The sequence below is a fragment of the Trachemys scripta genome, chromosome 2 (genome assembly GCF_013100865.1).
Source record: "Trachemys scripta elegans isolate TJP31775 chromosome 2, CAS_Tse_1.0, whole genome shotgun sequence".
Classification (NCBI taxonomy): Eukaryota; Metazoa; Chordata; order Testudines; family Emydidae; genus Trachemys; species Trachemys scripta.
The window spans coordinates 224,298,740-224,323,262 of NC_048299.1; the positions used below are offsets into that span (position 1 = coordinate 224,298,740).

Here is a 24,523-nt window from a genome sequence, read left to right on the forward strand (position 1 = left end):
GGGGGGTTCGGAGGCGCCGCAGCCGCCGAGCGCCATGGCCGCTTCCTCCCCCGCGGCAGTGGGAGCTGCAGCAGTGGCTGCTCCCGAGTCCCGCTGCCCGGGGGGACAACAACAGCCGCCGCCTGGCACCGCGGGTCGCCCCTCTCCTCTCCCAACCACCCAACTGAGTCCTGCCTGCTCGGGGCCAGGCCGGACTCTTACTCACCCCGGCCCCGCGCTTCCCCTGCGTCTCCCAGGCCTCCCTCCAGCGCTTGTGGAGGGAGGGGGAATGGTGAGCCCGGGGAAGAGGCGGGGATTCGGGGAGGGAGCCAATCAGGGGAGGAGGGGGCGGAGTCGGAGGGGGGGGGGGGGGGCGAGCACTTCCGGGCTCCAGGCTCCGGGGCATTTCCTTGTTTGTCCAGTGTCCCGACCGCATGTCGGTCGGGACGCAGGACAAACAAGGAAATATCGGGACAGTCCCGATAAAATCGGGACGTCTGGTCACCCTACTATCCAGAACACTAAATGGAGATGTTTCTGTAAAGGAATTTTGTGGCACTGCAGCTTGAATTTCTCTGCACTCCTCTGTCATATCTGACCAGTCAATCTGCTGCTCAGGCTTCTCCTGGGAGAAAAGTGTTTAAGCAGTTGTCATATTGCTGTGCCAGACTGTAATCTTGTCTTTGCTGCTCAGACCTATTTTTCCTGGATTTTAAACTTCTCTGGGCAGAGATGTCACTGTACAGTTTCAGATGATACAGAGAGTGAAGCAGGAATGGACATTTTCCTTTGTATAAAACAGTTTGCTGTCAATTCCTCTGTTCCAGTCTACAAATTCTCTTTCTTGTTGTTTAGCTGATTACCTTGTTAGAAGGAAGTTGTAGTTTTCTTCTTATCTTTTAAACTACTGCTATATTTTCAAAGTCAAGTGTAATTGCTGTAGAATTCATTATTCTGAGATGACACCCAATGTCACACATACAGATTTCCATTGTCTCTACTTGTTGGTTGGCAGGGTTAATGCCATTATCCCATATTGGAACAGAAAAATTTGCGAAGAACCTTTTCAAAGGTAGGACAATGTCCATTATTTAGCCAGCAGCACATTATCTTCACACAGACGGGTGAATCACAGATTTGTTCCTTCCTCACTTGGCTGGGAGGAGCTGGGAGGAGCTGAGTACTGTGGAAATAGTCAGGCTGACTGTCTAGTTTAGATTTGTGATTTCCTTGCAGCTGATTTTTTGACATGCTCCTGAGGGAACTATATCAAACTCTGATTCATTTTGGAGAAAGATAGTGTTAATGGAGTAAATAGGGAAATCCTATGAAAATGACATCATTAGAGATATTCAGAGTTCAAAATCATTACTATACATCATCCAGCTAGAAACCTAAACCAGTACTAAAGGTCTGATTCTGCTTGTAGTGGCCTATTTCTTGGGTCCCAAAGGAGTGGAGGAGCACTCTGTATACTACATTTTGGTTTGGTTAATGGATATCTGATAAGTGTAGTATGTTGTCTATGTGGGTGCTCCTTTCCTCACCCTCACTTAGGAGCACCTCCAACATTACTCCCTTCTAGCTGATGGATTTGAGGAAGGAAGTGCAAATCTTCTTCCCACACACATCCCCCTCTGGTCACCTTTTCTTTTATCTACAAGGGAGGAGTAGTTCTTCAGTTTATAGGCACTGGATGCTTCAGTCCCTGATCTTCCTGGAGCACATAAGCAAAACAGAAGAGTAGTGTCAGTTTGTGATGGGAGGTACAAACCCTGGTAAAGGAAGGGTTAAGGAGCAGCTCTGGGCCCAGAAAGCCACGCCCAGCCACCCCTGCTGGGCATGCTCACAATGGAGGCTGAGTTCAACAGGGAGCAGCTCAGCTCAGTCTAGTCTGACCAAGCAGGATAACAGTTGTGTGGTGCAGGCTCCTGCCGGGAAGCTTCCAGGGCCCCATGTGGCCAGGCCCAGGCCCCACCCCCACTGCCAAGCTGCCACAGGCCCTTCAACCATGGAGGAGGGCAACAACGAGCCCTGAGTAAGAGAGGAAGACCCTCCAGACTGTGACCAGAGAGGATTCCAGGGGGAACTCAGAAGCAAACCAGTGGCCTCAGCAGAGGAACTAAAGCCGTGCTAGGAAGTGGCCCAGGTGTAGGGCCGCCCACTCCCTGGGCTGCATATTTTGAATTATTATCCCATTGGGGCCTGGGTTGGAACCCAGTGGAGTGGGGAGGTCCTGGGTTCCCCTACCCCTGGTCATTGACTCCAGCCTCTGGATGACGTGTCCATTGGCTCCTGCCACTGGGCAATGCAACCCAGAATATCACCACTAGGTGATAGTACTGGGCATGGCCACCAAAACACCCCCTGACACAGTTACATTTGGCAAAGCAGAATTATACCCTTATTTGGCGTTACATTCCCACTCTGAGAGCAGAGAGTGAAATGCTGAACATCCATGCAGGACTGTATGTGCCTGCTCATCAATTTGCTACAATAGTGATGAGCTGGTGAATGCATTTCCTGCTTGTTAACAAAAATGTGTTTTAAATACAGGTTTTATCATTATAATGTTAACATTTGCCAGCCGATGCCACAGAGTTACCACTCAGCTAAGGGCTGGCACTTCTCTCCTGACAAACCTGATGCCTCTCAGTGCTTTTTGGAATGTTAAGGCTAGTAAGATTTTGGGCTTATCTACACTGAAACACTACAGCGGCACAGCTGTAGCATGGCAGCTGCACCATGTAGCACTTCAATGTAGACACTACCTGTGCCAATGGTAGGGCTTCTCCCATAGGTGTAGATAATCCACCTCCCCTTGTGGCAGTAGCTAGGTTGACAGAAGAATTCTTCCATTGTCCTGGCACTGTCTGCACTGGAGATTAGGTTGGCTTAACTAAGTCGCTCAGGGGTATGGCTTTTTCACACTTCTGAGCGATGTAGCTGGGCCAGTCTAACTTTCTGGTGTAGACCAGGCCTTCCTCCAACTGATAGGTGCCTAGCAAATTTCTCAAGCCATGCAGTGATCAGTGCTGCAATTTAATTGTGACTATTTTAAGGATGTGTGCTGTTGGTATTTAAGTGGCCATACCATTTTAGGATGAAAGGGGAAGGTTAAACCTCCTTTAGAACTGATGCCTTAGTTGTCTGTCTGCAGAGATAGTGCTCATTCTATAAACCAGTGCATGGCTTTCTTCATAGCAGGAAGCTCTAGAAAAGTATTTTTAAATGAAAATTAAGATTTCTGAAAAACATTTGTGGAAAGTTCCTAACTCTGAAGAATTTTCAGCCTCACCTCCACACTTATCCCAGCTTCTTTCATGTACAAGGGGATGGATAGCTCAGTGATTTGGGCATTAGCCTGCTAAACCCAGGGTTGTGAGTTCAATCCTTGAGGGGGCCACTTAAGGATCTGGGGAGGGGGAAAAAAAAAACTGTCAGGGACAGTACTTGGTCCTGCTAGTGAAGGCAGGGGATTGGACTCAATGACCTTGCAAGGTCCCTTCTAGTTCTATGATATAGGTATATCTCCATATATTATTATTATTACAACCAGAAAAGCCAAAATTTAAGAATGTTTTTTTCCAGGGTGAGTTTCTAGAGAATAAGATTAAGTCTGAAAGACAAAGTAATCTGGTTTTCTTATTGTTTCTTTCTGACAGGATTTCAGCCTGTATAGCATAGAGCCATCTCTGTGGAGTGCGAGAATGTGTTGATGGTTCCCTGCCTAGAGGCTGATTACTTTTTCTTTGTTAAACCACTCTTTAATTTTAAGCAATGAGATTGCGTATGGCATGTTTACTCTTCAACCACATCTATGGTGCCCAACAAATACAGTGTATTCATTCTTTCTCTGTGTTTGCACTCCCTAGTTTAAAAGAGACCCTGTCTCGCCAAAGTCTGTCTCTCCACCCCCCTGGTGCCCCTCCCCCCAGTTCTGGTGGAACTGTTGATGCTTCATGCCTGGAAGCATGGCAGAGAACATCCCCTCCTACTTCCACATATCCCTATTGTAGACTGGTCATGGGGGGAGGAGGAATGTAAAAGATGCTTCTGTTTGAGGAAGATCATTCTGAAGCACTGGGTCCTGCATGTAGATCTGAACATAGTTAGGCTTGAGCTCAGTCTGACCTCCTCTGCTCCCCCTGGCTGGGGTTCTACTATTGAGGTTGCTCTGTCCCCAAGAGTCTACATCTGAGTCTGTTCCTATGTAGCATAGTTGTTTTTGTGTGACATGCATGAACAGGCAGTCTCTGAGACAGCCTGATATTGGTGCTTAAAGGGTAAGGATGAGGCTTGGTAGATTATGACTAGGACTTTGAATTCAGTCTAGAAATGAATACATACACAATGGCATTCACAGAGCACTGATATGTTCATGCCAGCTTTTATTGCTCCATAGGTAGGTAGCTGCATGCTATACTAGTTGTAATTTTTGCAAGGTATTTATCTTCAGTTCCAGATGGAATAAACTACAGTAGTTTTAGCAAAGACATGATGAAAGCATGGATTGGTTCTCATCCAAGAGGAAGGAGTGCAGCCTCCCAACAACCGAAGATACTAGAAAGCATTCCTCGCCACTTTGTTACTTACTTGCTTTTTGTCTTAACTACTTCTCTTGCCTCCTCCATGTTCATCCTAAATCTCTAGTCTCTAAATGTCAGGGGGTTTGGAATGCCTATACCAGATTATTTACTTGCTTCAGGAAGTATACATGTGTTACCTTCTTCCATGCAAGTCACTGTCTTCCCAACCGTTTAACAATCAGATAAAAAAAATTAGTGTCCACCAACTATCTACCAACCTTAACCCAACTTCTTTGATCGGCTATGAAGAGGGTCTTGGATACCGTGGTGATGAGGCCATATGAGTAGATATTGTGGTAGACAGATGTCTGCCTGCTGTTTTATTCTACATAGAGTTCTTCTAGGTTTTCTTTATGTGGACTCTCCACAGATAGGAGTTGTTCTTTCACATGTACTTGGGCCCTATCCCCTCTTTAAATCATACGTATAAGCATCCTTTCCTGTTTACGGTGAACAGTAATCTGTATAGCATTTTATTATATCCTGTAAGAAGGATAAGAAAAGGTAATAATGAGTTTTGCACACTTACAATGTTTCAACAATTGATAGAAAACATGCAACAAGAACTAAAACAGGTTACAAAAAGGTAGGATTCTGAAAAAGGGTAATCAGGTACTCTTCCTGATGATGATAATGTCAACAAAGAAATAAAAACTGGATATTTTGTGTATTTTCACAATGGAAAGTACCTTTTGAATAAAATATAAGCCATACAAAATTATTAATGAGGTAATTTCCATGGAAATTGGCTCATGATCATATATGCAGCAGCAAATTCACAGGGCAAACTTCATGACAGGCCACAGGTTCATGTGGTGTTCATTTTATGCTTGCACGTAACAATGTATTGTATAAAGATAACAAACTTTTTATTGCTTTATCTTTCTTGGGCTGTGATGAAGATAGTTCTGGTTGGTATTCAAAGTTCAGTTGCTGGGTAACTGTACTTTCTTATTTGTGTATTTTTATGTACAAAAATGAACTCTGGTAAAATGTATAAATTCTGTTGTTTTAAAAACACCAATTTTGAGTTTTTGATTACCACAGCTAATCAAGTCTAGTTTTATAGAAGTAAGAAACTAAACCACTTTTGAAATATAAAAAAGTCTACTTTGGAATTTCAGACATTTACAAATTAAAAAAATTAAAATATCAGCCTATAAACAAACCATCAATCACGACCCTAATGTGATTTTTTTTGTAAGTGGGGATTCACTAAATCCAGCCCATTGTTACCAAAAAGCATTTTTAAAAACCACACATTTTAAATTGAAATTCAATGAATTATTTTAAATAATACATTTTTAGCATAAATAGACTGCTGTTTTGGGTGCAGAACTCTGATTTACTTCAATGTGATTTTTTTGAATAAAGAGGTTGTGGAATCAGATTGTTTAAATTTAAGGCCTCAGTACTGCAATTGCATCCACATGAGTAGTCTCTTGGGCTTGTGCCAAACCTCATTGATTTCAACGGGGCTGGTTGCGTGCTCTGGGGTCTACCCATGTGGATCTGAGTGAAGGATCTGGGCCTAAGTTGGCAATCCAAAGATCAATTCGTCAGCAGAACCATTTACATTTTTGAGGTTGGTTCAATAGTTTAATTTTGAATTAGTTCAGAGTGGCCAGTCTTGATCATTTGTCTAAGGAAAACAGGCAACATTTGGGTGAAACATTCCAAGAAGATAGGCCAAGGAACCAGGTTTTTACTAAAATAAGGAGCAGCTCAGATCTGACACCCATTTTGTCCAAACCACTAGGGGGCAGGAGTATTACCATTAAAAAGTATTAGTAATGACCCATCTCTAATTCCAAGATGTGCAGGATTCAACTATGTGTGAACTACATGCTATTTTGGGAAGAGTTAAACTGCCAGCCAACAATAGATGTCAATGATTTTACTGAGAAATTCCCCACAATCTCAGTTCCTCCATCTGACACAAATGATCCTAGATTTAAGTACTATCAGATGCTATTGCTTACACTTAATGCAATGGGTTTTGAGAAGAAACTTAATTTGTTTCCTGAAGATAAGGGAAAAGTACTTTCATATTTGACAATTTGTTTATAACATTCAAATGTGTTTGTTTGGCCTCCGATCACAAGATTATACTCTATTTCAAGTTCCAAGAGTTAAAACTCAGGCATTCTTAAAGAATGCTGTTAAGTTTTAACAAATTTTATGTAATTTTTAAAAAGGCTTGTTTAATTGTTTATAGGTTTACACTAACACTGTACTTATATGTTCCCAGACCTGAAGAATAGTTTTGTGAAAACTAGAAAGCTCGTCTCTCTCACCAACAGAAGTTGGTCCAATAAAAGATACCTCACCCACCTTGTCTCTCTAATATTTTATTCTGTAATTGTAGTGCAAAAGTCAGTACAATGGCTCTGAAAATGATTCTTTTTTAAAATAGGTTGTGTTACTCATTCTGATTTTTTTCTGTTATAAGGGCATTCTTCAAATGTAGCATCTTAATGAATTTGTAGCTGGTTAAAGAAATAAAATTATAGTTGAAACCACTTTAAAGCTGTGTACCTATTTACAGAGAGATCCAATTGACATATTTGACTTACCTTGTGAAAAAGAGCTAGTTGTCCACTGAGGTCCTCCTTAAACACTTCAAACTCTTACAAAAAATGGATTCAAAGGCCTGTTATTTTAGTAGGAGTGCTCTTATTCTGGGGAGGAGGGATAGCTCAGTGGTTTGAGCATTGGCCTGCTAAACCCAGGGTTGTGAGTTCAATCCTTTTAGGGAACGGGGTAAAAATCTGTTTGGGGATTGGTCCTGCTTTGAGCAGGGGGTTGGACTAGATGACCTCCTGAGGTCCCTTCCAACCCTGATATTCTATGATTCTATGATCAGGGCAGACATACAGAGGATGTGCGGAACTTCTCTACCTGCATGTACCTTGGGGTGCCTTTATGAATGGATGCACTGAAAATGTAAACTCTATGTAATATTCTTTAAAGTTTTTAACAAAAAGAAAACAATTATCAGAATATTCAGTGGTATTATGCATAGAGTAAAAGAATTAAAGATTATAGAGGCAAAACAATGAAGTTTTATAGTTAACAAGTAAGGACACAGATGTAACTACTGAAAAATTCAGAACCAGCTTTCAACCTTCTTGCTCCCAAATGTGTGGGGTGTTTAATCTGGGGGGTTTGATTTAAGCTGTTCTACAAGTAGTTGGGTGGAATAGTGATAATAGCACTGGTGGATTACAAAGTTAGGGAGACAGGTGGTGATAATTATTCAGAGCATGATCCATCAGGGAGGTGCTTTTGTTCATAGACTAGCTTGTGTTAGAGAGGGCTTTTGGCAACAATGGTGGAGGAAGGGTAAGCAGTGAGGGGGCTTTGAATTTCAGGTGAAGAATGAGGCATATGAGGTTGAGACAGCCATGTAGTCATATCCTACATGAAATTTTTGGTCAGATATTGGAAAGTGCCTTTATAAAATATGATTTGTGATTTATAGAGATTTGAGTGAATATAAGATTATAGGTTGAATTTTATGGAATCAGTAGTATTGTGCAATTTTCATGTTAAGATTGAGTTCCATTTTGCATTTATAGCTGAGAATCAGCCTTTTGGACATGTATAAAAAAATACAAACTTCTCACCACTTTCCACTCTCTTCAGACTTACACCACCTAGTTTTTTATCACAGAATTAATTTTCTCTATATTTATAAGTAAATCAGTAATTAGTTAAAATTAGTTTGTCTTATTAATGGCTCCAAATTGTGGAAACATTAATGCTTCATGCAAAAATATCATTATTTTGTGCTTATATATTGACCAAATCTGTAAATGTGTTTGACCCGCAAGTGCTCTATACAGTGATTGGTAGAACAGAGGAAGTATGACCTCAAATGGGCTAAAAATGTCACTGCCCCTAGACTCAGGAATTCCCCTTTGCAAATTCTATCAAATGTCCTACAGAACAGGTTTCCTGGAGGTTTTATGGGGTAGAAAACTTTTGTCCCATGCTCCCCTCTGCCTGCCTTTTATTCTGGCATACGCATACATATAAATGACACCCAGAATTTGGCCCTGAATATTGTGTGAATAATATACAGTTTTTTTTACAAAACATTTGTAATTTTTTTTTAAATCCAACACACTTGAGTTCCTAATTTACATCTAACCACATTAAACATGAAGTAAGCCCATATTCACAGCTAAACTTGCGTAATGAGAAGAGAGTTTAGTGTACATATGTGTACACTAAAGCAGGATTTGGTCAGTTTTGTGTGTGAAGGAAGTTAGCACTGAAATGAAACGTATTGCAGATGTGCTGATTAAGTGCAGTTATACTCTGAAAGGTGAACCTATAAAAATGGCAACTTGGGATTCCATTTTATTTGTCTGGCAGTAATTTCCATATCAAGTTTGCTCAGTTTAGAAGAAATAGTTGTTTTAGTTTGCTAGCTGCCAGCCCTACAAACTACGGACTTGATTCTGCACCTTTAACTCTAATGGGATCAAGCCCTAAACCCTGTTTCTGAAAGTAGAGCAGTGTTTCTTTTGGTACATATGTCATCACCAATAATAAAGATTCTACTATTGGATCTCTGTTAAAACTTCTGTGATATGGGAGCCAGAAAAGAATCAAGCTCACTTTCGCATATCTGTGTAAACTATGCAGTGCTAAACAGGAGCAAAAGGTAGTAAAAAGTAATATTGGTCACTAACATAAGCAGATATGACTTTGAATACACATGGGGAACAGATCTATCAAATTTGAAGGTTCCATGTTTATAGTCACTTTTCTTTCTCTAATTGCACTTCAACATGAATGTATTGTTACTTTGAGACCTACTATTTATCTTTTGGGTTTTTCCAGTTTTTCCAGCTTGATTTGCCAGTAATGTGAATAAATGAACTGACTAAGTTAGATTTGTCAGTAATAATGTAGCATATTATAAATCCAGGAAACTGCTGGTTTCCTGTGATGGATACAGCAGACCTTTGTTTTGAGACTTTTAATTGTTTATTTGAATTCTGAATGATTCACTGTCAGTGTTATGAGCAATGTAATTGCTGTTCTCAGTGTAAAAATTTCTTAGCAGAAGCAGGTGATATCTGATCAGAGGCAATGTTATATATGTGTGAACAAATTTGTTGGTCCAAAATAACTCTTCTTTCACTGGAAAATCCCCACAAAATAAATACAACCAAATTTTGTCAATAATTTCCATATAATGACACATTTTTTGTAACTATTTTTCTCCTTGTATTATAGTCTTTGTTATGCTGATCAACTTCTTGATCAGCTACCATTTTGAAAGGAGAAGACCAAATCCTGATGTCTTTACTAAGATAGAACCCATGTTGTTGTTTATTTTATATTTAAGTGCTGACAGTGTGCCCAGAGCTTTACAAGACATTGGTAGATCCCTGTCCTCATGAAGTTTTCATTTTAGAGAGATGGGGGAAAAAAATCAAAATTCAGTGGCAGACTCAGAGACAATCTGAGAGCTTTTTCCTTTGTTTATTTCTTTAATAAGGTTAAAATGTGTTAGTATGAATCTCAACACATTTTGTATAAAACACAGAAAATAACTCTGCCTTCTGATTAATGGATGAAGTTCATCCCTGTGCACTGGGTCAGCACAAGGCCTATACCTTACTTAAATTCCACTTAAGCCCTCACTTGATTAAGTAGGTCTTAAGTGATATGTACACCTTCTGGTAGCCCTCTGCACATAGGTAAATTTCACCCTAAAAATCTGTTTCAATGTATTGCTGCATCTGTGAGCTAGCCTGAGGTCCAGTCCCTGATTCAGCAACTCACATAAGCATGTACTTAACGTTATGTGAATAATACCATCCTTCTTCAGCAGAGCACTTAAACACATTTAACTTCAAGAATGTGAATGCTCCTATTGAAGCGAGGTTTGATGAAGGTTACAGAAATCAAGACAAGATGTAAGGACACAGACAAGCGTTTTTGCCATCTGGACAGAAGAGGTTGGAAGAGATGCTTTACGATTTGGCCCGGAGGAGGTTGTTCTATCTAAACCAAGCTTAGAATGGTTTCGGTGTACTAGAGGGATGAAGGTCACATTGAAGGGATCCAAGATGAAGTGGAATTTAATGCAATGGTAGTAAACTCTGTATTCAGTTAGCTTGGAGGTAGAAGGAAGGAGGGGGAGGAGATGGTAATTGAAGAGAGAGGTAAATTTTAGAGGATGTGGGAGACAAGAACATGCTTGAATTTTAGAGGGGAAGAACCGACAGAGGGTGAGGGCCAAGGAAGTCAGTGGGTATGACAGAGGGGATGAAATGGAGTGTGCAGGTGGAGGGGTTAGAATTTGAGAGCAGGTCAGAAGCTTCACAGTCAGTGACAGGAGGAAAGTGATAAAATGGCTGCTGGACAAAGGAGGGACAGAGAAAATCAGGTAGGGAGAGTTATGACAGATCTTGTTGATCTTTACTTTGAAAAAGCCACTATGCAGAGAAGGAGGGCAAGGATTGAAAGAGAAGTTGCCACAGGTTTCAAATAAATGATTAGGGGTCATGGTGTTTGGCAATGAATATGGCAGTATTTAAGGAGGATAGATGGGAATGAAGGACTTAGGGAAGTAAGAGCCATTTGGATGACAGAAGAAATGGACAAGAGCAGGATTTGGTCAGTTGTGTGTATGAAGGGTTAGCACTGGAATGAAAAGTATTGCAGATGTACTAAATGACATCTATTCCTTTGGTCTTATAGGCCAGCTGGGACTTGGAACAATTTAGTATCTGTGAAGGTGACGCTAGGTATTGTAGAAAGAAGTTAAGAATATCACTGACCTTGGTTGATGAATTGTGTACTGCTTACAATGCATCCAGTACGGCAGACCAGTTTGGAGAAACAGGTGGTGACTCAGCTGGTGAATTACTAGAAGAAGAGTCTTTTTGTTTAGTATCAGAAGCCAGCATGATTAGCTGCTGCCTCTGCTGCTGGAACAGGTTAATGGGAGGAGGAAGTGAAATATGTGCAGTGATTACCACAGCTGCCAGTGTTGTCTGAGCTCTTTCTGTCAACATTATTTTTTGTGGCAAAATCAAGGCAACATGCTCCAACAAAAGCTATATGTAAGGCTAAGATTCTGTCATGGATAATTTTAGTAAAAGTCAGGGAGAGGTCATGGGCAATAAAGAAAAATGAATGGAAGCCTGTGACCTCTCGCTGACTTTTACTAAAAATATGCATGACAAAATGGGGAGCCGCTGGGGGGGGGAGAAGTGGGGGGCTGGGAGCTTGGACCTCCAGGGTCCCCCACCCTCCATGGCTCAGCGCTGCGGAGGCTGGTCAGGAGCTGCAGAGTTCCCCCCCACCATGGCTCCCGGCACCCCTGATGGTGAGGAACTGGGTACCACTGCCCCCCTGTGGCGGGTGGGGGGCCCCTGCCACTCGCGGTGGCGGGGAGCTGCAGAGTACCCCCACTGCTGACAGTGGCTCGGAGTTCAGGGGGCCCTGCCACCTCAGGAGGTGGAGGTACCCCACTGCTCCCGGCCGCCTGCTGGCTGAAATCATGGAGGTCTTTGGAAGTCACAGATTCCATGACTTCCACGACCTCTGTGAGAAAAAATTAGCCTTAGCTATATGGGGTGTGTGGGGAGGTGGGGAGCTTAGCATCTGACATGCATTAATTACACTTTGCAAAAATTCATATTATTATGCAAATGTTGCCTTAATGTCTATAAGCTGAATTAGGTATGGCAAGTAGGATTCAAGAAACACCTCTAGACCTTTTATGAGTTTAAAGTTATCTAGATCAACCTTCCCCAGGCTTGATTCTTCGTGTTCTCTATGGATGTGGTGAAAATGCATTTTGAAATAAAACAATGTTCTGTACCACTCAACATGTCTACAGAACTGTTAGGAATGTTAAGAGAAAATGCAAAAGAAAATATTTCTACTTTGATGTGTTTTGAACTTGAGGAATCTACTATGAACCATGTTAGCTTAGGTATACTTATAGCAACCTACAATATGCATTTATTTCTCTCTTTTCTGGTTGTGTTCTTACAGTTTTTAGTACTTCGTGTTAGATCATTAATGTAAAAAAATTAGATTTTGTTCAATTTTAACATAAAAAAGTCTTTCTAGCTTTATTCAACAAGTTTATGTACTGTAGATTTAGGACTTCAGATGTAATACAATGTACATACACGGGAAATTTCCTTAGCAGAAAATATATCTAGTTTTGCAAGTTTGCCTTGGCTATTACTATATCATAAGTGATAGGGTCACAACAATGTTACAGCAGTGTTGAGTAAAAGTTAAAGTGATCTTTTTCCTTCACTTTTCCCCCTTCTTCTGAAGATAAAATTAATATGTGTATGCAGGTTTATAAGTGAAATAAGATTGCTCTTTTCTGTATTAATAAAATGGCCATGTATTTTATTTGTGATCCAGCTGCTACAGTACAATTGAAGCGTTTGGTCCTCATATGCTTTATTAACTCTGCCTTGCAAGATGGCAGCTCCCCCATAGACAGGCAGTCTCCTAAGAAATGAAAAGATGCTGTAAAGAGAAAACTGTTGTAACAGCAGTTATGATCAAATATCTCATTTGATATCCCAATGATAAAAAATCATGACTAAGCCCCCCGAGTCATGAAATTGGCTTAAAAATCATGAGATTTAAGAAAAAAATTGATTTGATTCTTTTAATTTGCCCTCCAGGTTTTCAGCTGCTAAGGGCACATTCTTGAGTTTTTCTCTTCAGTCAAACTTACTTAAAATAACCCCCATAACTGAAACGCTGAGATTCTCACATGATCATACCTAGATAATTATACCATGACCTGGAATAAAACATCGAATATTGCAATAATCATGATACATTTGAGAGTTGGCAACACTGTAACAGTAACAAAGTTGCATACACCACTGTGTGCAGCAGCAGTTAAAGCTTTGATAGTATGGTTCATCAAAACAAAGACTTTAAAAAATATATATTGCAAAGTATTTTCAGTAAATAAATTGATAATCATGAATACTCTAACTTAGGTACTTATATGGCCCCATTCTCATAGCACCTCTTAGGGTACGTCTACACTTACCTCCGGGTCCGGGGGCAGGCAATCGATGTTCTGGGATTGATTTATCGCGTCTGGTCTAGACGCGATGGATTGATCCCAGAAGTGCTCGCCGTCGACGCCGGTACTCCAGCTCTGCGAGAGGAGTACGCGGCATCAACAGGGGAGCCTCCCTGCCGCGTCTGGACCCGCAGTAAGTTCGGACTAATGTACTTCGAATTCAGCTACGTTATTAATGTAGCTGAATTTGCGTACCTTAGTCCGAAGTGGGGGGTTAGTGTGGACCAGGCCTTAGTCTTTAACATCTCTATTTTCCCAACACTTCTGTAAGGTAGGCAGGTACTATTTCCCTGCTGCTATTGAGAGAGAACCAAAGCACTGAGAGGCAAAGTGATTTGCCCAAGGTCTACAGGAAGTCTGTGGTGGAGTAGGGATTGAAATTCAGGTCTCCTGAGTCACAAGCTAGTGCCCAAAACCACTGGACGATCCTTCATCTACATCACAACCTTTATTTAAAGAAATGTGTCTGAAATCAGGGAGACTAAACATGCCTTGAATTCCAAATATGAAATAGTTGCAACAAACTGCTTGCACACAAGATCTCAAGATCAAGAATCATTCATAGAAATTATTCCAGAAATAATTTTTAATAACATCTGTCTTTTGTGTTGCAGTTGTCTTTTCTAACCTGCTCTCTGATTTATTATATGCTACATTTCTTAATTGCTTTGTGGCTAATAATCTGACATGTATAGATTATTTACTCTGAAGTCTGCATATATTTTAATATGTTTAATGCACATGCAAGTCACTCATATATTGTAGTAAGAAAGGGATTAAAGTCAGTGGGCCAAATTCTGTGCTCAGTTACAAATCTAATTAATAGAGTTAACACTGATAAAGAGGTAGAAAGAAATCACAAATGGATAGGGAAGGTGCTTGCTTGTTTTTTTAATAGTAATATAAAAATCGGCATTAAGCATTTAAATAGACCTACAATATTCCAACTTAAGTGTTCTCTATATCTTGGAAGTCTAGGGGTGTCTGTTTCTTCATTCAATAATAAAAATATTCCTAGTTGCATAGCTCTTTTCAGTGGAGAGAGAAAAACCACTTAGGAATTAAAATGTGTAAGGCATAGCAGAGTAAAAAGGGATACTGTGAATGCTATCCTTCTCCCCTAGCAGGGTTATTTATTGCATCCTCTATGGAATTGGCACCACAGTAGAATTTGGATGAGTTCATATACAGTATACAATGCACAGTGACTTGGAGCTAAGCGGATATGAAGGACATGACATTTTGAACACTTGTGGTGCCAATTTTTTAATAACTAAAGGAGATGCACGTCCATGTGAACACCCAGTGCTTTAAGACTTTAAACTTTCAGTTTGTAAATATCTTCAAAATGTACCTTTTGATAATGAAGTTAATCTGTAGAACTTTAATTACAAACACTTGCTACTTTAAACCTGATTAAATAAATTGTGGAATGAGCCTCATTGCAGGTGTTTTTTTTTGTTGTTTCCAGTTTTTTGTCCAGACCAAATATAAGAAGTTTAAACCACAGTGCACAAGCTTGTGCACCGAGCATCTTGTTTAAATCAATTTTCCTTCCAGCTGGTTCAGCTATTAATACATCAGAGGTTTGTGCATAATTTAGTGGCTTCTTGTGGTATATTTTATGCTTGTTTATAGTAGCTTAAAACCAGCTTTGATTTAGAAATTAGGGGCTCAATTCAACTCATCTTGTAATAAATGGAAAAATTCCAGAGGGAACTGGATTGAGCCTCAAGTTGTGGAAGAGTTTTATTGATGTTAGAGTCTAACTGTTTTAAGTAATCGGAGCAATGAAAGAAAATTTTACTTCAGAGAATTTTGAATTTTTGTGGCCTTTATTAATATTATACTATGTATTTTAACAGTTTGTTTCATTTTATCTGTTTGACATAGTTTCACACAGGTTTAAATTAACAAAGCTACTAATTAAAAGGAGTATTTGGGTGAAGTTTTGAATAGTGTTCTCATGGAATATTATTTCCATATCCCAATCATAAGAAAATTAGACAAACTAATTAAAATGTATAATACTTTTGCTCAAGCTATCTTATTCCCTCTGAACTAACCTATATTAAAGCAGTGTACCATGTCCTCACTTGTATTGTTGTTTGTTTCATGCAGGCATTCCTTCAGAGAATGTTCCAGTTCGCTGCCTCCAAAGTGGATAAAAATATCACAGAGGAAACAGTTAAGGTTAGTTTTTAATTGCATGCATTTTTCTTCTCTGTGTTCTCTTTTTATATTTATTTATGTTTTATTCTTTTACAGATGCTGTTTTCAAATATTGAAGATATTCTTGCAGTTCACAAGGATTTCCTGACCTTAGTGGAGGGGTGTTTGAATCCTGAACCTAATGCACACCATGAAGTGGGAATCTGCTTTCTTCACTTTGTATGCTATTCTTTAATACAACTTATATAGTTAACTTTTCTCATTCCTGATTGTCTTCATTAATTAATGCCATGGTGATATGTGTGTATATTCAGTCATGAGGACAAAATGACTTGATTGCATAATTTAGGTTCCTTTAAGGTCATTTGGAGTTTACACTCATTGCCAAAAAAAAAAGAGAACCTTACCATGTCATCTCACCCATTCTTTTCACTGTAGAATAAACAAGCTTTGTTGTGTTCAGCACATTAGCTTTCAGCATCTTCTGCAGCTTTGAACTGTTAGGAATTTTCAGACTACTTGTTCTGAATTGATTTTATTTTTCATTCAAACACAGAGGATGTTTATTTAAAATAGTAAAATTTTACCCAGTGGTTATATAACTAACCTTTTTTTCCAACCAGGCAAGTGCGCAAGCTCATAGATACTAGGATTTCCACCTGAAATTTTCTTAAGGACCTTGAAGTTAATGGGACATAAGAACATGCTTATCTTTAAGCAGGTGTTTCAGTGTTTTGCTGAATAAAGGCCTTAATGAACACTTCTGAAAATTTGGCTGTAGGACTTTTATTTATGTTCGTTAGCAAAAATAAGCCTGAACAATGAAATGCCATGTTGAGATGTGAAGCACCTAAAACTCAGTCTGGAAGCAGAATAAAAGCGAGCGAGAGAGAGAGAGTTTAGTTTGCAAGAAACAATGCATTTAAAAGCATTTTAATATTAAAATTCTCATGTACATATTAATATATTTGCTTGCTATTTATTATTATTGTTTTACCTGCCTTGAAATAGAAAATGCAGAGCAGTGCGTCAGTAAATCACAGCAGATATGTTTCTGGATCTTCTGCAGCAACTATACTCTAGGAGCATTGTTTTCCTGTCTGAGTGCAAGAGCATCAATGTTACAGAGCTTTGCTAAATCAGTCAGGACTGAGCTTAACTCTTTACACACTGTCACAGACCTAAAAAAAAAAAATTTGGATCTAATTGGTATCTCTGCTTGGTTCAGCCTTTGTTTGCTAAAGTCTACATTTGCACATTGTGGGACAAAAGATTAAAGATCAGTAGAATGGAAGGGCTCACAAAAATGCTATCAATACACCTTTTATTTCTTCAAAAATGTGGATTGTATCTGCAAATGCTTGCGTGTGCCAGATAGGTAATGATGTCTGCAAATGGGTAGGTGTGTGTGCACTTTGTTGTCCTGTTTGATTTATTGTAATCCAGCCACTGGAATCTCTCCGCAGATTCTCTAGTGATGTTCACAGACTATTTGTCTTTGCAATTCTAATTAAGGGTAGAATTTAAAAATTCTAGAAGTGTTGGATTTCAAACAATAATTAGATATAAAAATAGGAAAGAAGGTGTTGACCTTCCAAAATGCAGATTACATTAGATTTCTATCCTCTAAAAGTGTTCTTATATTAGTCATTTGGCCTTAATAAAAATCTGAATATACAAAGTATTTCTTTGTCTCTACAGAAGGACAGATTTTGTATCTATGATGAATACTGTAGTAACCATGAGAAGGCACAGAAACTTCTGCTTGAACTTAACAAAATAAGAACAGTACGGACTTTTCTTTTGGTAAGTAAACTTTGACTTGGTGTTCTACTTTAATATCTTTTCACTGAATCAGTGAGTTGACAGCAGTGCCTTATTAGGTCACGTGAGAAATGATTTTAGACATCCTACGATTCGTAGATTCTAGGACTGGAAGGGACCTTGAGAGGTCATCAAGTCCAGTCCCCTGCCCTCATGGCAGGACCAAATACTGTCTAGACCATCCCTGATAGACATTTATCTAACCTACTCTTAAATATCTCCAGAGATGGAGATTCCACAACCTCCCTAGGCAATGTATTTCAGTGTTTAACCACCCTGACAGTTAGGAACTTTTTCCTAATGTCCAACCTAGACCTCCCTTGCTGCAGTTTAAGCCCATTGCTTCTCGTTCTATCCTTAGAGGCTAAGGTGAACAAGTTTTCTCCCTCCTCCTTATGACACCCTTTTAGATACCTGAAAACTGCTATCATGTCCCCTCTGTCTTCTCTTTTCCAAACTAAACAAACCCAATTCTTTCAGCCTTCCTTCATGGGTCATGTTCTCATGACCTTTAATCATTCTTGTTGTTCTTCTCTGGACCCTCTCCAATTTCTCCACATCTTTCTTGAAATGCGGTGCCCAGAACTGGACACAATACTCCAGTTGAGGCCTAACCAGTGCAGAGTAGAGCGGAAGAATGACTTCTCGTGTCTTGCTCACAACACACCTGTTAATACATCCCAGAAACATGAAAAAAAGCAAACAACAGCATCACACTGTTGACTCATATTTAGCTTGTGGTCCACTATAACCCCTAGATCCCTTTCTGCCATACTCCTTCCTAGACAGTCTCTTCCCATTCTGTATGTGTGAAACTGATTTTTCCTTCCTAAGTGGAGCACTTTGCATTTGTCTTTGTTAAACTTCATCCTGTTTACCTTAGACCATTTCTCCAATTTGTCCAGATCATTTTGAATTATGACCCTGTCCTCCAAAGCAGTTGCAATCCCTCCCAGTTTGGTATCATCTGCAAACTTAATAAGCGTACTTTCTATGCCAATATCTAAGTCGTTAATGAAGATATTGAACAGAGCCGGTCCCAAAACAGACCCCTGCGGAACCCCACTTGTTATGCCTTTCCAACAGGATTGGGAACCCATTAATAACAACTCTCTGAGTACGGTTATCCAGCCAGTTATGCACCCACCTTATAGTAGCCCTATCTAAATTGTATTTGCCTAGTTTATCGATAAGAATATCATGCGAAACCGTATCAAATGCCTTACTAAAGTCTAGGTATACCACATCCACAGCTTCTCCCTTATTCACAAGACTTGTTATCCTATCAAAGAAAGCTATCAGATTGGTTTGACACAGTTTGTTCTTTACAAATCCATGCTGGCTATTCCTTATCACCTTACCACCTTCCAAGTGTTTGCAGATGATTTCCTTAATTACTTGCTCCATTATCTTCCCTGGCACAGAAGTTAAACTAACTGGTCTGTAGTTTCCTGGGTTGTTTTTATTTCCCTTTTTATAGATGGGCACTATATTTGCCCTTTTCCAGTCTTCTGGAATCTCTCCCGTCTTCCATGATTTTCCAAAGATAATAGCTAGAAGCTCAGATACCTCCTCTATTAGCTCCTTGAGTATTCTAGGATGCATTTCATCAGACCCTGGTGACTTGCAGGCATCTAACTTTTCTAAGTGATTTTTAACTTGTTCTTTTTTTTATTTTATCTGCTAAACCTACCCCCTTCCCATTAGCATTCACTATGTTAGGCATTCCTTCAGACTTCTCGGTGAAGACCGAAACAAAGAAGTCATTAAGCATCTCTGCCATTTCCAAGTTTCCTGTTACTGTATCTCCCTCTTCACTGAGCAGTGGGCCTACCCTGTCTTTGGTCTTCCTCTTCCTTCTAATGTATTGATAAAAAGTCTCCTTGTTTCCCTTTATTCCCGTAGCTAGTTTGAGCTCATTTTGTGCCTTTGCCTTTCTAATCTTGCCCCTGCATTCCTGTGTTGTTTGCCTATATTAATAATTTCCATTTTTTATGAGACTCCTTTTTATTTTTTAGATCATGCAAGATCTCGTGGTTAAGCCAAGGTGGTCTTTTGCCACATTTTCTATCTTTCCTAACCAGCGGAATAGCTTGCTTTTGGGCCCTTAATAGTGTCCCTTTGAAAAACTGCCAACTCTCCTCAGTTGTTTTTCCCCTCAGTCTTGATTTCCATGGGACCTTACCTATCAGCTCTCTGAGCTTACCAAAATCCGCCTTCCTGAAATCCATTGTCTCTGTTTTGCTGTACTCCCTTCTACCCTTCCTTAGAATTGCAAAGTCTATGATTTCATAATCACTTTCACCCAAGCTGCCTTCTACTTTCAAATTCTCAATGAGTTCCTCCCTATTTGTTAAAATCAAGTCTAGAACAGCTTCCCCCCCTAGTAGCTTTTTCAATCTTCTGAAATAAAAAGTTGTCTGCAATGCAGTCCAAGAATTTGTTGGATAGTCTGTGCCCTGCTGTGTTATTTTCCCAACATATATTTGGATAGTTGAAGTCCCCCATCACTACCAAATCTTGGGCTTTGGATGATTTTGTTAGTTGTTTAAAAAAAGCCTCATCCACCTCTTCCACCTGGTTAGGTGGCCTGTAGTAGACTCCTAGCATGACATCACCCTTGTTTTTTACCCCTTTTAGCCTAACCCAGAGACTCTCAACGCTTCCATCTCCTATGTCCATCTCCACCTCAGTCCAAGTGTGTACATTTTTAATTTATAAGGCAACACCTTCTCCCTTTTTCCCCTGTCTATCCTTTCTGAGCAAGCTGTACCCATCCACACCAACATTCCAATCGTGTGTATTATCCCACCAAGTTTCAGTGATGCCAACAATGTCATAGTTGTATTTATTTATTAGCACTTCCAGTTCTTCCTGCTTATTACCCATACTTCTCACATTTGTATATAGGCATCTAAGATACTGGTTTGATTTTGCCTCCCAGTTTTGCCCTGACCCTCCTTTCTCTCTGCCATGATAGCCCACACTCCCTTTTGTTTCCGATCTATCTCCCAGGTCTCCATGTTTCCCATTTACCTGTGGGCTTTGCTCCTGTCCCCGTTGAACCTAGTTTAAAGATGGTCACTTTAGGTGTGATATTTTCAGAGGTAGGGGCTGCCTACATCACACACGCAGTGCCACCTCCTGACCAGTTTACAGACTAACACTGGACAATGTGCCCTATACAGTAACTCCTCGCTTAACGTCCTCCCGGTTAATGTTGTTTTGTTATGTCGCTGATCTATTAGAGAACATGCTTGTTTAAAGTTGTGCAATGCTCTCTTATAACGTTGTTTGGCAGCTGCCTGCTTTGTCCACTGCTTGCAGGAAGAACAGCCCATTGGAGCTAGTTGGTGGAGGCTTGGAACCAGGGTGGCCCGGCAGCGCCCCTATTAGCTCCCCTAAGTTCCCTGTGCAGCAGCTGCCCAGCAGGCTATCAATTGCTGGGCAGTTCAGGTATCCCTCCCTGCACTGCCCTGTGCTGCTCCTGCTCTCTGCCTTGGAGCTGCTCCCGGGAGCCTCCTGCTTGCTGTGCGGGGGTGGGGAGAGGGGAAAAGGGGTGCTGATGTCAGGGTGTCCCCCTCCCCCAGATCCTGTACCCCATCTCCATGGGGCGGGGGGACACAACAGGGCTCAGGACAGAGGGAGCTTGCTGGCAGCTGCTGTCTCAAGTTGCTGATCTACTTAAAAAGGCAGTGTACTTAGAGGGGGGTCAGTGTACTTAAAGGGGCAATGCGCATCTCTCTCTCTCTCATACGCACGGTGTGTGTGTCTGTCTCACATGCACCCCCCGGGCACTTACAAAGTGGAGGGAGTGGTACACTCCAGTGGGATAGCGTGGGTTCATCATCATGTTCAGTTTCCGCAGGGAATGTTTGCAGCCTGTGCCATGAGTCTATTGTGTCTCCTCCCTCCATTCGTGCTGCCTTGTAGAGTGTGAGGCTACATTATCAACAATGTGTTAACCCTTGAGGGCTCAGCTGAGTCCTAGTTCATCATTTAGCAGCAAAGCATTCTCTAGGAAATATCCCTCCCTCTTCCACCCTTTGACTCCTCCACCCCAACCAAGCTTCACAGTCATCATTGCTGTGTACAGTATTAAATTGTTTGTTTAAAATTTATTGTGTGTGTGTGTGTATGTATGTATGTATGTAAACATGTCTTTTGGCTGGCGAAAAAAAATTCCCTGGAACCTAACCCCCACATTTACATTAATTCTTATGGGGAAATTGGATTCGCGTAACATCGTTTCGCTTTAAGTACTATTTTTTAGAAACATAAGTACAACGTTAAGTGAGGAGTTACTGTACTCCCTGTTTTGGAGGCAATGCATAATGATGCCAGCCATGTATGGCAGAAGGACTGGAGAGAAAATGGGATAAATGGTGTGAGGAGGGGTATGGAAGGTAATCAGAGAACTGACCTGGAAGGAAATTTTAAAGACTGTCCTGTGGTTAGAGTCAGGTTTGGTAAAGAAAAATCGAGACTTTAATACTGTGGGAGCTGCAGTGCCAAAGGAAAAAAATGTTTTGCTATGGATTATATATTAGCAGCAACATACTGATTTGGCTTAAACTGAGTTAAATGAAACAGCTACACAATAAAAGTCTTTAATTTTTACAACACAATTAAGCAGATATTTTAAAATGTTAAGGATGAGAGCCCTCATGAATCTTCCATAACAAGATCAGTTTCCTTAGAAACATGGAGTTTCTCAGTGGTTGACATTATTAATTGAAAAGGGAATTTAGTATGAACTGTTACCTGGATTTCCTCAACTCACACTATATGACACCCTAAGAGGTTTTTTTTTTTTTTTTTTATGTAGATAATGCTATATTAGAACTTTACATTTCTGGCAAAGGAACATGAGGTCTGAGCTCAGATTTGGGAAATATGACAAACATTTCAACTGAAAACCGTTTAAGTTAAAGAAACTATGAACAAGACATTAGAGTAGTGATAAAATAAGTATAACATCTGAACTGTTGTGATTTTAATTTTTTAACATGGCACATCTTTTCAAAGCTGTTGCCCCACACTACCTGATAGAGTACAGCCATAATGTTTTTGATTGGGTAATGCAATGTGCAGTTTGCTCTATTATTTGAATCTATTGGCCCTGATTCTCTTGTTTCTACGGTCCCTTAACATGAACTTAATGGGCTAAGTGGAAATTTCCCTGTCATAAGGAGAAATCACTGAGTGACTTAGTGTTCTATGCCACCTCTCTTGTCACTAAGCATGTCTTTACACTCCAGTGATCTTTGGCAGCTGGAACACCCTCTCACTGTGGACATCCAGCTGCCCCAATTTAAATCAAGGGCTGAAATGTCATTCCCCAACCTGCTCCCAAATTGAGGGGCTGCTAACATGGCATAAAGCCACGTTAGTTCTCCTCCACACCACACACACAACTGGATCCTGCACTGAGAGTAACATGAATTGTGGACGCTGTATGTGGTGGTGCGGAACAAAATATACCTAAGAGTGAATCACGAAGAGCTTATTTTGTGAGACAGGATGTGGCTATTTTAGAGATGAGTCCAAACTGAAATCCTGGATCTCTGATCTCCACAAACAGATCTGGATTTGGATCCAGATGAAACTGTTCCTATAATGGTACTGAATCCAAACACTATATCGGAACATGGTGAAATTTGAGAAGATTGCAGCACCTTTGCAAAAAAAATGTAATAGTAATCACTATCCCTCAGTAGTCAAAGAACCCCCTCTACTCAATATGCCTTAGAACTTCCCAGTGTCTGTCAAAAGAGATGTGCTGAAGGCCATGTGATTTGGGCTATTTCAGACTGGGGAGACAAAATTATTATTTTTTTAATTCTTTTTTCTTTTGGTTCAGCTACTGGACTGAAAAATAATTTATTCACATAAATCTAGTCAAAACCAATACCTTTAATTCCATCTGGAAGCCAATAGACAGTTACACTGGTGCACCATGATCTACTTTAACATACTCAGAGAGAGATACGTCACCTAGCAAATGGGTTATCACAATCTGCACTTGATTCAGCTTCCAAATGGATTTCAGTTTTACTTTTGTGTAGAGTGCATTGAAGCAGGCCAATCTAGCTGCAGTGAATTCATAGGGAACTGGGCTTATTTAGTCTGCAGAAGAGAAGAGTGATGGGGGATTAGATAGCAGCCTTCAACTACCTAAAGGGGGGTTCCAAAGAAGATGGAGCTAGACTCTTCTCAGTGGTGGCAGATGACAGAGCAAGGAGTAATGGTCTCAAGTTGCAGTGGGGGAGGTTTAGGTTGGATATTAGGAAAAACTATTTCACAAGGAGGGTGGTGAAGCACTGGAATGGGTTACCTAGGGTGGTGGTGGAATCTCCATCCTTAGAGGTTTTTAAGGTCTGGCTTGACAAAGCCCTGGCTGGGATGATTTAGTTGGGGTTGGTCCTGCTTTGAGCAGGGGGTTGGACTAGATGACCTCCTGAGGTCTCTTCCAACCCTAATCTTCTATGATTCTATGAATACATCTTGGTAGCAGGTCAACATCCAAAAGATGCAGTTGCAGCCCCCTGAACAGATATAGATAGATGGAGAACAAAAGTCTTTGTTATTACTGTTATTTGATCATCTAAGAATAATTGGAAGGCTAACCAGGCTCCCTACCTGCCCCCACAGAGTAGCTAAAGATGGGGATACACACATTGTTATAATTTAAATAAATCAGAGTCTGATCACGTAGGGTGGACTCTGACTTTATTGTTTGGTTTCCTCTTTGAATTGTAGGGAGACCTTTCCAATATGCCTTCTGTGTTTGATGGGTAAAGAGAGATCCTACTTACCTGCCTTTTAAAAGTGTGAGCAGTTGTAGGAGTGTTAT

At 40.4% G+C, this 24,523-nt stretch overlaps 1 protein-coding gene across 1 annotated transcript in view; it reads left to right on the plus strand.

Moving 5' to 3' along the window:
* PREX2 (phosphatidylinositol-3,4,5-trisphosphate dependent Rac exchange factor 2) overlaps positions 1 to 24,523 on the plus strand; it is a gene marked incomplete in the record, with an annotated part of 298,948 nt that overhangs the window by 73,438 nt on the left and 200,987 nt on the right. The window contains 3 exon segments of the mRNA XM_034763054.1: positions 15,793 to 15,864; positions 15,940 to 16,062; positions 17,545 to 17,649. Of these exon segments, the coding sequence (XP_034618945.1) occupies positions 15,793 to 15,864; positions 15,940 to 16,062; positions 17,545 to 17,649 (300 nt within the window).